Source organism: Myxocyprinus asiaticus, chromosome 23 (assembly GCF_019703515.2).
Source record: "Myxocyprinus asiaticus isolate MX2 ecotype Aquarium Trade chromosome 23, UBuf_Myxa_2, whole genome shotgun sequence".
In the NCBI taxonomy this organism is placed as follows: Eukaryota; Metazoa; Chordata; class Actinopteri; order Cypriniformes; family Catostomidae; genus Myxocyprinus; species Myxocyprinus asiaticus.
This window is the reverse complement of record NC_059366.1, coordinates 6,025,124-6,041,377: the sequence shown is the minus strand read 5'-3', so window position 1 is coordinate 6,041,377 and position 16,254 is coordinate 6,025,124. Positions and strand designations below refer to the sequence as shown.

The 16,254-nt window shown below is 39.9% G+C and overlaps 1 protein-coding gene across 1 annotated transcript in view; it reads left to right on the top strand.

Annotated features, from left to right (window-relative positions):
• LOC127413928 (neuroendocrine convertase 2-like) overlaps window positions 1-16,254 on the top strand; it is a 114,924-nt gene that overhangs the window by 13,127 nt on the left and 85,543 nt on the right. The window contains exons 3-5 of the mRNA XM_051651506.1: window positions 5,883-5,996; window positions 6,391-6,499; window positions 7,682-7,719. Coding sequence (XP_051507466.1) covers window positions 5,883-5,996; window positions 6,391-6,499; window positions 7,682-7,719 — 261 coding nt within the window. The remainder of the gene's footprint in view (window positions 1-5,882; window positions 5,997-6,390; window positions 6,500-7,681; window positions 7,720-16,254) is intronic.

The window sequence follows — 16,254 nt, the reverse complement described above, 5'->3', positions numbered from 1 at the left end:
CTCATTCATTACAGACAGTCTCGTTCCATTTGTCAGCTAGCGTGCTTGGCTGGACTTGAGCCTCAGCCTCCAATTCCAATGTCCATCACTCTGTCAGGTGAGCTACTTTGCAAGCTAATCATATTGGAATAAATATGTAAATGTAGGTGGGTCTGAAATACAATAATAATAATGAAAATGTGTTGTTTCTCAAATGATGCGTTATAGTAAAAGTTTTTCGATATCATAACAATGCAGTGTGTGAGTAACAGTGCAAAAAATTATTGTTTATAAAGTCATAATCAGCCTTTGTAGTTGTGATTTGTTTGAAAGTGAATAAAATGCACAGTTATTGTAGTGCCTCTAGTGTTCATTTCACCTGGAAACTGCAGCGAAATGTAGAACGTGGCACGTAAAAGTCAGATTGCAAAAATATAGGTATAGAAACGTTTATTCTATGAGACTAGGATGCAATATACACATACATGCCTGTGACTGCACATCAGTTGAACTCTATATTAATGACCAGCTGACACAATTCTACAGTCACATGGTAGGCTGTATTTCATTATACTGCCTGAAGTGTAGGTCTCTGCTAAACAATAATGGGTGTTTCTCAATCTGTGGGTGTTTTCAAATTAGGGTGGTGTTTTTCAACTATCAAATTAAAGTGGTGGATCTCTGTGTAGTAATCAGTGGACGTTTTCAAACCAGGATGGGCATTTCTGAACTATCCATTGAAAGTAGGGAATCTCAGCGTTGTAGGCAAATCGTGTAAAGTGGTTGAAAAACGCCCATCCTGGTTTGAAAATGCCCACTGATTGGAAAAAGCCTATTTTTGTTCTGCAGAAACACAAGTCTTGACTGCTTGGAATCATCATACTGCCTATAGTGTATATTATTATTGACATTGTAGTCTACATTTATACTTGAAATCATCTACTGTATTACTGTTATCTAGTATCTTAACATGGCCCTTATTTGCAGGAGGTATTAAAGAATGTTTTCATGCTGAATGAACTAATTTATCTGAATGACTCTGAATGAGCATCTCATCTGTTGGTTAGTCACAGTGAATCAATGGGGTCACAGTGCTCTGACCTCTCGTAGACCTCTAACAATGTGAAAAGACAGCAAGGACTCATTAACCTCATAGAAAGTTGTGTGGTTTTCACTGTTAGAGTTTTTGTTTTGTTAATGATATTTTGAAGGATGAAGAGGTCCAAAGTGATTACGATAATTTGTCAAATTTTGCGCAGACAGCATTTCATAAATTAACAGGTTAATATGGTCATGATCGATGCTCAAACATAGCTTGAAAGTTATTTCCAATTTCCCCAACTAAATAATCTCCCCTTTGGATCCATGAAGTATACATTTTAAAACTCACTCCATTCTTTCACTATATTGTATTCCTAGACTATATTGACTATGTTTTGTCTATTTAAGCAGTAAGGTATAAGAGGCTGTGCTATGTTGTGGATATAGTCATGGCTAAAGGATGTTGTTTGTAGCTCAGCCTTAAGTGCCTGGTTTTGGTGAAGGATCACACTGTGTAGCTTCATTAGTTTGGTAATTTAAGGGGCAATGATCCAACCATGTGTAATCCAACTGAATTCAATACAATCACACAACAGGAATTAATCTAAATTATAACTAATTGTGGCCATATATGTTTATTTATTTTAATTTTGCTAAATGTAATTTTCCACTAAATGTCCACCGCATTGTTCTCTGTTAACTTTATATTTTTGGGCTTTGGGGTATACTAGAGCATTATGAGAAATTATTTGTTCATCCATCATAGTCCTTAAAATGAAAGTTAATTTTCATATTTTTAAAGATGAAATTTCACACATTTATTATTAATATTGTATTTTATTCTGGAAATATGTTGCATGTATGATAACAGCTGGTCTTTTCTGAAGGGGTGTTTTTAGTTTTGAGGGTTTTTTCTTTAAAAAAAGACTTTCATAATTATAGTGTGCAGTACTTGTCTAGAAGAATAGGGCTTATACTTGAATTTTTTTTACTCTAATTTCTTGGCCCATTCTGAGTTGAATGCACATCATGGTTTCAATTTCTGCCCTTTTAGAATTTTCATCTTGATTTTCTGCCATTTCTAATTTTCCAAAAAAAACATACTTTTTAAATTCTCCTACGCTGTGTGTCGGATTTGCACAAAATTTGTTGTGTATTATCTAGGGACACTCGTGATAAACAGTTCTTAAAACCTTTTTGATAGACCAAACCACTCTCATATAATGCTTCAAAGTACATTGAAAAAAAACTTGGTGTATATGATTGTAACGGATTCACACGATGGGCAAGGAGGAGGCGGGAACCAGCTGAGCAGTCAACGTAAACTTTTAATAAACAAATGAACAAAAAACAGCATAAAACTGCTTTCCAGCATAACACAAAACACACACAAGACTTGCGTATCTCTCTCTTTCTCGAAATGGCATCCCCAGCTCCTCTTTATCCCTCTCCTAGTTGATTGGGCTGATTCAGCACTGGCCGTCCATCATTACTGCCCGGCCACGCCCTCCTCCTCATCACAATGATCTATGAAAAGACTTCAAAATGATAGTGTACAGTACTTGTCAGCTGTATTATGCTGGTTAAAGAGAAAGTTCACCCAAAAATGAAAATTCTGTCATCATTTACTAATCTAATCTAATGACGTACCTGTATGACTTCTTTCTTCAGTGGAACACAAAATCCACAGTCATAATTCACTGTCATTGTATGGAAAAAAGATGCATTCCTTTTGTGTTCCACAATAGAAAGATAGTCATATGGGTTTGTAACAACACGAGGATGAGTAAAGGATCGTGGTAGTGGGGACGAGGTTGAGCACCGGCTTGTGAATGGAGAGCGAGATCGGGAGATGAGAACAGTAAGGGTCATCACCTGTCAATGATTGTCTCTAACAGCTGTTTGTCATTGCAGAGAGAGTGGAGACAGAGTTAAAAGTGAACCAGACACCAGTAGAGGGGAGAGAGAGCATCCTGCACACGCACCCGCCGAAGCTGCATGATTGTTAAGCTGAAAAGCTATTTTTTTCGTTTGAATCTGAAAGCAAAATTTACCATTTGAGTTGAAGTTTCCATCCTCCGTTTCCTCCTTGTCAGCACGCATAGATCTCTGTTACACTGGTGCTGAAACCCGAGACTTTGAAGGAAGAGCTGCTGCCATGGAATCCACACCACTGGGCGAAGTCCTCCGAGCCCTTGCAGACATGGAACAGATGCAACATCAGGCCCTCCTGGCCTAGGAGCAATGCTTCCAGGCGCTCCTCCAAGCTCAAATGTAGGATCGGCGGGCATTATGGAGCATGATACCCCAGAAGCCCTCAGCCGTGACCCCAGAGGCAGCGATGACCATGTCCCAGCTCATGTTGACCAAGATGGGACCTCAGGATGACCCGAGGAATTCATGGGGCTCTTTGAACAGACCACGACCGTCTCCAGATGGCCGAGTGCCAAGTGGGCGATTCGGCTGCTTCTGCTGCTGTCCGGGTAAGCCCAGCTCGTCTGCAGACATCCGAGTGGAGTATGAGGCCCTGAAGAAAGTGATCGTACAACGGGTTGGCCGCACTCCAGAACAACACCGCCAGCGGTTTCGCCCTCACACTCGGCGAAGCCTGTTTGTTTATACCCAGCTGCTCCTTGATACCTGTCGGAAGTGGATCCGGCCAGGGAGGAGTGCGACACAGAGGTGGTGATCGATCTGATGGTGTTGAAGCAATTCATCGCTCGCTCGCCATGGGGAACCGCAGAGTGTGTCCAATGCCATCGCCCAGCGTCGCTGGATGACTCTGTCCAGCTGGCAGAGGATCATATGGCAGCCTATCCGGGGGCCGGCGAGCCCTCGTCATCATCTCTCTCTCTCTCTCTTCTCTCTCCCCTCCCCTTCCTCCCATCCAATTCCCATTCCCCAGAAGCAGGGAGTTCTCCACCCCAAACCGCTTCCCCGCTTTGGGGTTTGCCCATTCCTCCCATCCCTCTGCCCCTCTCCACTCTCACTCCGAGGTTGGTGGACCTGGTGAAGTCTGGGCCGGTCTGCTGGAGCTGCGGGGAGCCTGGGAATTTCCAGGACCAAAGCCCGGTGATGGAGGTGGGGACATTGGTTCGGGTCCCTGACACACCGCAGGCCACCTCCGATCAAGCTAGGACATACCGCATAACTTTGAGTATTAAGGGGGGTACATACCAGGCCTTGGTGGATTCGGGTTGCAGCCAAACCTCCATCCATCAATGCCTGGTTCAAGACGAGGCTTTGGGTGTGAGTCACAAGGTGAAGGTAAGGTGTGTGCATGGGGATATCCACGTGTATCCGGTAGTGACCATAACAATTCAATTCCGGGGGCAAAAGCATAGTGTTGAGGTGGCAGTTATTCCCCGTCTCACCCATTTGCTAAGCCTGGGTAAGAATTGGCCAGTGTTTACCATGCTATTAAGAGAAATGTTTGTGGGTGGGCCCTACAACAAAGTGTCTCGTGTGGGATTTGTGATGTACATCACTCTTATTATCTTCTGATTGGGGATTCCGAAAGAAATCCTCACTGATCAAGGCACTACTTTCATGTCACGTACACTACGCGAGCTAAACGAATTATTGGGAATTAAATTGATTCAGACAAGTGCGTACCACCCACAAATGGGTGGCTTGGTCGAACGGTTTAATAAAACCCTGAAAAACCCTTTGAGGTCACACGGCGAGTCAGGGAAGTCGATTATGAGGTTAAACGACTGATGGGGCGGAGCACGGCAAATTTACCACCTCAACCTCTTAAAACCATGGAGGGATGTGGTTCCTGTGTCTTTGGGGAAGGTGGTTCTGGAGATGGAGGAGCTTGGGCCGGAGGTGAATGTAAAAGCCAATCGAGGTGCCCCAGTCACTTGCGGAGACCACCTCTCACTGTTGCAATTCACGGACGTGGCCCGTTTGAAACAGAATTCTCCTACGTGTTCTCGCCCCTTCCCAGTCATACGAACCTCATAGAACACCATATCGAAACAACCCCAGGGGTAGTGGTACATAGTCGTCCCTACCGATTACCTGAGCACAAAAAAAAAGTTGTTCGGGAAGAATTAAAGGCCATGCTCGATATGGGGGTAATAGAAGAATTCCACAGTGACTGGGCCAGCCCGGTCGTGCTGGTTCCAAAGAGCGACAGCTCAGTCCGGTTCTGTGTGGATTATAGAAAGGTCAACGTGGTGTCCAAATTTGACATGTATTTTATGCCTCGTATATTTTATGCCTCGTATTGACGAACTGCTCGATCGGTTGGACGCGGCTCGTTTTTATTCGACAGTGGATATTGGCAGATCCCCTTAACACCAATGTCCCATGAGAAAATGGCCCTCTCCACACCGCATGGCTTACACCAATTTGGTGTAAGGGGTGGGGGGGAGTACTGGGCTGGCCGGATGGCTCCCTGGCGGTGGGGGTATGTGGAAGAGGGTGCATGGTCGAGCGCCGGCTTGTGAATGGAGAGTGAGATCGGGAGATGAGAATGGTAAGGGTCATCACCTGTCAATGATTGTCTCTAACAGCTGTTTGTCATTGCAGTGAGAGTGGAGACGGAGTTAAAAGCAAGCCAGATACCAGTAGAGGGAAGAGAGAGAGCCCTGCGCACACACCTGCTGAAGCTGTGTGATTGTTAAGCTGAAAAGCTATTTTTTCGTTTGTGTGAAAATAAAACTTACCGTTTGAGTTGAAGTTTCTGTCCTCCGCTTCCACCTTGTCAACATGTATAGAATCCTGTTACAAGGGTTTTTTTTTATTTTCATTTTGAATGAACTATCCATTTAAGCAAAGAATATAAAAGCTGAAAAGTCTGTAAAGCTGACCAATTGAAGTCCAATGCAAGTTGCCTTTGCTTTGTTTTTCAGGTGAAGAATGTGTTTCCTCAGGAAGGTTTTGGCCGTCAGAAGAGGGGCTACAGAGATATCAGTAATTTTGATGTCAATATGAGTGACCCACTTTTCACCAAGCAGTGGTATCTTGTAAGTAATTACTGTTCATTATGTCTTCATTTGATTTGACCTTCAAAATTGGGATTGTTTGTATTGGATTAATCTAGATTGCTGATGGCACTTCATTTAAATGATTTTCCTCATTAGCAGCCATCAACGCTGCATGCGAGCCAGCGTCAAAATGCATTGATTTCTTTATTTCTCCAGGGCTTATCAGGACAGGCATCCCTGTCTGTTTTGCAATAGAGAACGTTTCTTAATTTAGTTTGTCAGTATTAAGTACGCCACAGCAGGGTTTTAGCGAAGTGTAATATGTGTGACATTTATTTTCCCTACCCTGCTACCTTCCTCGTAACATCTAATTTTCAAGCATCCATGTGCGTTGGATGCTCAGCTCATGTGGCATGTTTGTATGCTTGATTAGATAAATACAGGGCAAGCAGACGGAACCCCAGGGCTGGACCTCAATGTGGCAGAAGCCTGGCAGATGGGCTACACTGGCAAGGGTGTGACTATTGCCATCATGGATGACGGTATGTGATTTCTAACCATTGTTTGGCTTGTATAGATCAGTCATTTCTGACTTTAAGGCTTTAGTATGTACCTATTGCATCTGTTAGTTTTCATTTTTGTTTACATTTAAGTTTTCTTTGTATTCTTCTTCTGCCATTGAAGTCTATTGCAGCCCATTGAACCATTTGGAGGAAAGTTATGAAATATGGCAAACTAAGAAAGGACAGTCGGAACTTTATACCATATCAAATTTGGAGTCTATCTCTAACCCTTTATTGCCATCAACAGCTCAAAGAATTGTAAAGAAAAACACAGACGTTTTGGATTCAGATGGCAATAAAATCACTGACTAGCCCCTGTAAATGCTGGAATTACCCCACGTCCCCATGCAAAACAATTACCATGCAAATAGTGCTTAAGGCAAATCTTTTTTACTCTAATTTCTTGGCCCATTGCAAGTCGAATGCATATTATGGTTTCAGTTTCTGCCCTTTTAGAATTTTCTTCTAGGATTTCCGCCATTTAGAATTTTCCAAAAAACATACTTTTTCGAACTTCTCCTAGGCCGAATGTCCGATTTGCACACAATTTGGTGTGTATTGTCTGGGGACACTTGTGACAAAAAGTTCTTAAAAGCTTTCTGATAGACCAAACCACTCTCATATAATGCTTCAACTTATATTGAAACTAAACTTGGTGTATATAATCACAACCATGACATAAGGGTACCTGAGCATTTTCAGCACAGCACCACCGACTGGTCAAGAAATATGAAAAATATGATTTGACAATGGCACATAACTATAAAACCATAACTTACCAACCTAAGCCAGCCTTGAATAGCATTGAAATACATACTTATTTATCAGTTATTTGGGTATGTGCACAGTAGTGAAAAACTTTTCTTTTTTGTTTTTTGGAGGAGAACATTAGGCAAGATGAAGCTGTTTTGGGCAAGATAGATCTTTTGTTTCAATAAAAATCATATGCTAATGTATTTTTATTGATTTTAATGGATAATCGAAGGAATAATTTTCAGTATATTAAAATCAGTTGCAGCCCTGCACTGTAAAAAGTGGTAACCTTGAGTAAACCCAGTAGATGTTCCACATGAAGCACATTTTTTAGATTAAGATTTTTTCATGGTAAAAAATGAATGAAGTATGGGTTAAATTCACACTAATTCTGACATCACCTTGCAGGTATTGATTATCTACATCCAGATCTCGCCTTGAATTATGTAAGTTCTTGTTTTTGTTCTTATTTCAAATGCTGATGTTTGAATTTTACTATGATTTGAAATAAAATGATGATATTGTTGTATGGATGGGCGATGTGAGAATATACAGCTTTTCTGTTTCATTTAATATTTCATTTCTCCCAAATTCCAAATAAAAATATTGTCATTTAGAGTATTTATTAGCAAAAAATGACAACAGGTCAATGACAACAAGCACTCTCAGATCATCACCGATCCTCCACCAAATTTCACAGTGGGTGAGAGACACTGTGGCTTGAAGGCCTCTCTAGGTCTCCGTCTAACCATTAGACGACCAGGTGGAGGATCGGTGATGACCAGGGGGTGCTTCAGCAAGACTGGAAATGGGCAGATTCGTCTTTGTGAAGGTTGCATGACTCAAGCCACGTACAAGGTTATCCTGGAAGAAAACTTGCTTCCTTCTGCTCTGACAATGTTCCCCAACTCTGAGGATTGGTTTTTCCAGCAGGACAATGCTCCATGCCACACCCTGTCATGGCCAGCCCAATCTCCGGACCTGAACTCATTGAAAACCTTTGGAATGTGATCAAGAAGGTGGATGGTCACAAGCCATCAAACAAAGCCAAGATGCTTGATTTTTACACCAGGAGTGGCATAAAGTCACACAGCAGAAATGTGAAAGACTGGTAGAGAGCATGTCAAGATGCATGAAATCTGTGATTGAAAATCAGGGTTATTCCACCAAATATTGATTTCTGAACTTTTCCTAAGTTAAATCATTAGTATTGTGTTGTTTAAAAATGAACATGAACTTGTTTCTTTCCATTATTCAAGGTCTGAAAACACTGCATTTTTTTTATTTTTTTTATTTTTTATTTTGACCAGTTGTCATTTTTTGCGAATAAATGCTCTAAATGACAATGTTTTTGATTGGAATTTGGGAGAAATGTTGTCAGTACTTTATAGAATAAAACAAAAATGTTAATTTTACTCAAAGACCTACCTATAAATAGTAAATCCAGAGAAACTGACAATTTTGTAGTGGTCTCTTAATTTTTTCCAGAGCTGAATATATATAAAATGTGTCCACCAGTAGACATTTTGCTATACCACGGTATATACAGTATGTATTGGCACAGCTTTCATTGGGCAGGACTGCATTAAATTATTTGCACGTGAGCGCAATGAAGAAACATGGAATAATGTGAAAATACAGAGTGATATGCGGAGTGTCCCAAACACATCAAGATGAGGAAAAACGTTATTAAGAAGTGTTGTTAGGAACAATGCGAAGCAGAGTTTAGTTGTTTACCGTTGCTGAGCAATGTCGCAACTAAGATAGAATCCTATTGATGTGTGTTTACATGTGTGCATATATTTTATAACAGTTTGAAAGGAGCTCATGCAATCATAATAACCAGTCTAATATTACCTCTTTTGTAATATAAGTTTTACTCGTTGTGCGTCTTTTGTTTTTAACTCAATTGTTGCATGCAGCTGTTTTTGCACTGATGCCATACAAATGAATTTGTTATGAATAATCTTACAAATGTATTAGTTTTCGTCCATCAAGTTCCAAAAATATATAGAAAATAATATGATGAAATTAAGTACCTTTTAGTTTGTAAAGTATTTAAATAACTGGATAATCCAAAAATATGCATGACTGCATAGTTATTAATATATTAACATTAGGACTGTCAATCAATAATTTTTTTTTTTTTAATGGAATTAATTATATACATGCTGATTAATTACTTAAATGAATCACAATTAATGAATGAATACATTTATATTTACTGAGAAAGGCCCCCAAATAAAGATAATTTAATATAAATAATTACATTGATTTGTGGTGTTTGTTGTGGCGCGCTGACTGCCCCCTGCTGTGGCTTGTAAAAAAACAAAGTTACTTCAAGCTGGAATCGTTCAGATGGTATGAAAATAATTACGAAATGTATGTATGGGTCAGGAGGCATGAAAAATTGCATTGAAACTTTGAATTAATATTATATGAATTAATATTAATCAAAAACATATTAACATATTATTTTTTCTCACCAAAATAACTATATCATAATAAATACAATTGATATAAAACTACTAGATATACGATTTTGGTCAAACAACTCAGTGCTTAGGTCTTGCCTGTTGTTAGTTATGAAGTTAATTTTCTGCTGCCAAGGTGCCTTTCATACATCTACAACCCAACGAGTGGCAGAATGTGTTGTCCCTTTCTTCATAATTAATATTTAATGTCCATGTGGCTTATGAAATAGGACAGCATGTACACAGTGGACTAAATCCAAAGTGTTGCAATGATCTCTCTTTCAGATGGCTGCAAAGACAGATTTGCGTCCTTCACCCAATTATAAATTCAGCTAATGGTTGGGTTAGTTTGCTTCACCTCTGCAATTAAGAAATGCTGCTATCCTTCTGCAACACATCTCAGGGTAGTGTACAACAGGGCTAAAGGCTCCATGGGGTAAAAGGCTCCTTTAATTTTAGTTTCTCCCAAAACACTAAATAGCATCAAAAACAACCACAGTACTTTCCTAAACACCTGTTTGACACTATGAACTGCAAAATTTTCCTCTTCATGAGATCATTAACTATGTTTCCATCCAAGGAGTTTTTGCAAAAAAAGTTTTAGCGCATCAAAATAAAGCTGATGGAAAAGCAAATTACCGTTAAAATTTGTGTCGTAAAAAGTGTCGACATAATATTTTTCTGTTTAACTCTAGCGCAGAAAATCTATGTCGATACTTCAAATGTCGCAAAAAGTGGTTTGGAAACACTTTTTCAACTGTTACGTTTTCGAGCACCTGTTACTTTAAAAAATTTTGTTAGCATACTTCTCTCGTAATGAACACAAATAGGGCAGATGTGAAAGAAAATTATTGTCATTCAAGTAATATACAGTTTTTCTAAACAGCGCACAAGTGCACGCTACACACTCGCTATCTCTTCCTTATAGATCAGCAGCAGCGCGTGAGCAGTGTTGCCAGATTTCACTACAAATTGGGCTAATTTGAAAACACAATCATGGGTTAAAATAACAGAATCAGGGATTGTGTTTTTGGGATACTTTAAAAATTGACACAGTCACCAAAAGGTCTGTTGGTAAGCACTAAAGAATGGCAATGGAATGTCTTATTCATGTACAATGATTTCCGTAATGGAATATCTCTCCAGCGCACCAGCACGTCTTAACAATCAGCACACTGTCAGCTGTGCACCAGTATCAATACGGCCTGTAATGTTTTTTTTTTTTTTTTTTTCACAAATAGAACATTCCTGTGCATGATACATTGTTTCCCATGATTGTTGCTGTGTAAATACATTTAAAGGCAGAGTAAAGATGGACAGATCTCGATAAGCATTTGGTGATTCACATCCACATCAGAAACTTGCAGAATGAAGAACGATCTCATGATCTTGCAGAATGATCTCATGTGAAGTGATTAAAAAACAAAATTTTAAAATTTAAAAAACAATAAAAACAAACAGAAGATGAGTAAAAGAATCAAAAGCACCCAAAATAAAAGTGTTGGTAATAAAAGAGATCTAAAATAAAATGATCAAATAGGCCTTAATATGGAAATATGTAAGCAAGCCTTCATTGTTGCCATGTGACCTCGCTATTTTGTTTAATTTCTGCACGTGGCACTTAGTTATTGTCTCGAAAATATATATGGCTTATTTGCATTTCTTATTTAATTTTGTTTCAAAATGTATTATTCTTTGTCAGTCCAGTCAAATAATGGGTTAAGAGGATTCAAATGTTGTTAAAATATTAAAACATTGTAGTTGACCATAAACTGCCTTCTGTTTGCCTTCAGCCTTCCATAAAAACACACACACACACACAAAAAAAAAAAAAACCCATTAATGTCCAGCTCCACATCTAATTGAAAGAAACCAGCTATCCAAATTCACTTAGATTAGTTAAAAGTGGAGGTTTAGTTGTTCAGATAAGATAATAATGACATATCACACATCATTCTTCCAATTCTGCCTTGCCTTTATAAATATGTATTCTAAAAGTATTCTTGTATTCTGAATACGTTACTGTGATAGTTCACTCGTGTTTTCATGAAGGAGGAAGCGGGAGCCGGATAAACAATCCAACTTAAGTTTTATTATCACACTTTTCAGTGTTACACACATAAACATCTGCTTTTCAGCATAACATTAAATGTGCACACGATCACTGCTGCATGTGTTTCACTCTCTCTCCTACAGCGGATTGGACTGCCCTTCTAACCCCCTCCAGCTCTCACTGCAACACAAAACAGCGATTCCATATGATTCCTATTACTAAATCTGACAAAATATTTAATACATATATATTGTTTTTTTAAATACATTGAGCTAGATACTGTGTCTGACAGAGAAATAAAGATGTTGTTGGAGCTACGGCGACCTTTTAGCAAAATGACATTAAGTGGTTAACTACCCTAGACCTTAAACCTAAACCTAACTGATAGAGTCATTAAAAGGGTCATGACATGCCTTTTTGTATTATTTGAATATGTTCCCTGAGGTTCACTTATAATATGAGTAAAGTTTTTTTTGCAGAAAAAAACAACAACAGTCACATATTTGTAACACGTGGTGTGGTGGTGGCGTAGTGGGCTTAAGCACATATGTGGTAATCAAGGTTGCTGGTTCAGTCCCCACAGCCACCACCATTGTGTCCTTGAGCAAGGCACTTAACTCCAGGTTGCTCCAGGGGGATTGTCCCTGTAATAAGTGCACTATAAGTTGCTTTGGATAAAAGCATCTGCTAAATGCATAAATGTAAAACGTGATCAGTTTTCACCCTCATTCTGACCCTCTGTCAGAAATGCTCAGTTTTGGTGCAGTTTCTCCTTTAAGACTTGACAGTAAATGCCCACTGTTATGATTGGCTCTCTGCTCTTGACTGACCTGCTCTCTTACATTACCATCTCACTGCACTCAAATGTCATGATACTGTTTTAATGAGTGAGAAACTGCCCCAAATTATTCCATTAGAGAGCAGTCCGAATGAACCAACTCGATGAATCACGAATCGATTCAGACTGTTTAGCAAGCCTGTTTAGCCAATTCATTGAAAAGAAACAATTCAAAAGAATGATTCATTCGCAAATCGGGCATCGCTGGTTTTAAACAGACAACATCAGTATGGGACACGTCATTTTTGCTGAAATATTCTCAGAGAAAATTTTTCTTCAGGTCAGTCAGAGCTTTCAAGGTACGCACAGTGCGTACGGCCGTACAGTTGCAGGCGCCACTGACGGAAGTAATAAGGTAAAGTAGGCGTTGATGTGTTGTTCTGGAGGTGGTCAGATGCAATTGTCTACCACAGTGTGACATCACAAATCAAATCAAATCACTTTATTGTCACACAACCATATACAAAAGTGCAATGGTGTGTGAAATTCTTGGGTGCAGTTCCGGTCAACATAGCAGTCGTGACAGTGATGAGACATATACCAATTTACAATGACATCAAATTAACACAGCACAATTTAAACATCTGATATACACATAATTACACTCAACAATATACAAATAATAACATACACTGTACAGTATACAATATGCACTATATAGATACACATTATTCAATAAAAAAATAAAAAATAAAAAATAAAAAAGTATATATAGTATATATAGAATGTACAGTATTGTACTGTATTGACATTCAGGCTGTCGGTTGATAGTCAGTTGTTAAGAGAGAACATAATATAATAATAATAATATAATTTATGACAGTCCGGTGTGAGATATAAGAGTAAGGGTAATAAAGTGCAGTGGTGATGTATTTTGATCGTGGGAGATCAAGAGTTCAGAAGTCTGATTGCTTGTGGGAAGAAGCTGTCATGGAGTCGGCTGGTGCGGGTCCTGATGCTGTGACACCGCCTGCCTGATGGTAGCAGTGAGAACAGCCCATGGCTCGGTGGCTGGAGTCTCTGATGATCCTCCGAGCTTTTTTCACACACTGCCTTGTATATATTTCCTGGAGGGAGGGAAGCTCACCTCCGATGATGTTTCTGGCAGTTCACACCACCCTTTGCAGTGCTTTGCGTTTGTGGGCGGTGCTATTGCCGTACCAGGTGGAGATGCAGCCAGTCAGGATACTCTCTACAGTGCAGGTGTAGAACCGTGTGAGGATGTGGCGGTTCATTCCAAACTTCCTCAGCCGTCTCAGGAAGAAGAGGCGCTGATGAGCCTTCTTCACAACGACTTCAGTGTGGATGGACCATGTGAGTTCCTCAGTGATGTGGACACCCAGGAACTTGAAGCTGCTGACTGTGTTCTCTGTCTTTTCTTCTGAAGTCCACCACAAGCTCCTTTGTCTTATTGACATTGAGGGAGAGGTGTGTCAGAGTGTGCACCTCCTCTCTGTAGGCTGCTTCATCATTGTCAGTGATCAGACCTACAACCGTCGTATCATCAGCAAACTTAATGATGGCACTGGAGCTTTGTGTTGTCATACAGTCATGTGTGTACAAGGAATACAGTAGTGGGCTGAGAAAACAGCCCTGTGGGGCTCCAGTGTTGAGGGTCAGTGATGAGGAGATGTTGCTGCCTATTCTAACCACCTGGCGTCTGCTTGATAGGAAGTCCAGGATCCAGCTGCACAGCGAGCTGTTTAAGCCCAGAGCCCTGAGTATCTCATCTAGCTTGGAGGGCACTATGGTGTTGAATGCTGAGCTGTAGTCTACAAACAGCATTCTCACATAAGTGTTCTTTTTTCCAGGTGGGAGAGAGCAGTGTGTAGTGTAGATGCAATGGCATCATCAGTGGAGCGGTTGTTGCGGTAACGGGTCAAGAGAGAGAGGCAGCACAGAGCAGACGTAATCTCTGATTAGTCTTTCAAAGCATTTGCTGATGATGGGGGTCAGAGCAACAGGACGCCAGTCATTTAAGCAAGTTATTTTTGATTGCTTTGGAACAGGCACAATGGTGGACGTTTTAAAGCATGTGGGGACTACAGACAAAGAGAGGGAAAGGTTGAAAATGTCCGTAAAAACGCCAGCCAGCTGGTTCGCGCACGCTCTGATGACGCGGCCCGGAATGCCATCTGGGCCCGCGGCTTTGCGGATATTCACCCGTCGGAAGGATCGGGTTACATCCGCTACAGAGACGGAGAGTGAACTAACCTCTGTAGCTTCAGCTGCGAGAGCTCTCTCCGTGAGAGCGGTGTTATTTCCCTCAAAACGAGCATAAAAAGTATTTAGCTCATCCGGGAGAGAGGCAGCGGTGTTCATGGCAGAGTTTTTATTCCCTTTAAAGTCCGTGATGATGTTAATTCCCTGCCACATGCTTCTAGAGTTGGTGGTGTTAAACTGTCCTTCAATCTTGCTCCTGTACTGGCGTTTTGCGTTTCTGATACTTTTTCGGAGGGCATAACTGGCTTGTTTACACATTAAGTGCCGCGCGAACATCGTTATTTATCCATGGTTTCTAATTCGGATAGATCCGTATTGCTCTGGTCGGAACCACGTCCTCCATGCACTTTTTGGAGGAAATAGAGAATGAGTCATTTTATCAGTTTGGTTTCAACAAATGCTCTTTTTTCAGTGAGGAGGAAGTTTTGAATTCTGAAACTTTAAGTATGTTTTTATGGTACAATGACCTCTTATATGTCAAAAGATCAAAGAAAATTTTATTCCTCATGTCATGACCCCTTTAAAGCAAAAATGAGATGAAAAACACAATTGCTGAAACAACCTCGTCATTTTGTAGCGCTTCAATGATACTTTCGGCTCACGTGTCGACTTGCATGCTCTTCAGGACTCATACCCCGGTCCTTTGCTTTGCAAGTACAATGCTCAGATTTAATCATACTTCAACAAGCTTGTAAATGTAGTTGATTATGTAAAGAACATGTTAAAATGTATCACCTTACAAGTCATGCACTATAATAAAAGTGTTTATATGTCATAAGATAGCACTGTGTGAGGAACAGGGCAAAAGTATGTTTATGATGAGACCGACCGAGCGCTGTGAGCAGCTGAAACAGTAATTTACCATGTCCTCCCATGCTGCTGTTTTATTTAGCATAAGTTCCTCCCAGACTTCAGCTCGGCTTCCCAGTTCCACACTCACTGCAAGAAATCATTTTCTTATTCAGTGTTTTTATATTTTTATGCTTATGACAAGATAAAACAGATAAAATGTGGCAAGAAAAAAACATATCCCCCCCTACGTTTTCCTTTAGATTTAAATTGATCTTTTTAACCACTTTGGCAAATAGTTTTTTTTTTTTCTTGTTTTAAACATAAATCTCATATATATATATATATATATATTTACATTAGATTACATTAGATTGCATTAGATTTTTGCACTGCTGTTGTTGAGGTGTAGCAGAACAATACTCTATATACAGGATATAAACGTTTGTTATTCATGCCTGAAGTGTGTGAGGTTAAAAATAGATTCAGGATAATTTGCCTAATAACGACTAATGTGGGATGAGGAGAGAATTAGCATAATCGTTTGAAGGATTTTTTTGACAGGGGACTGGATTTAATTAATCGTTTGCTAACTACAGTCTCA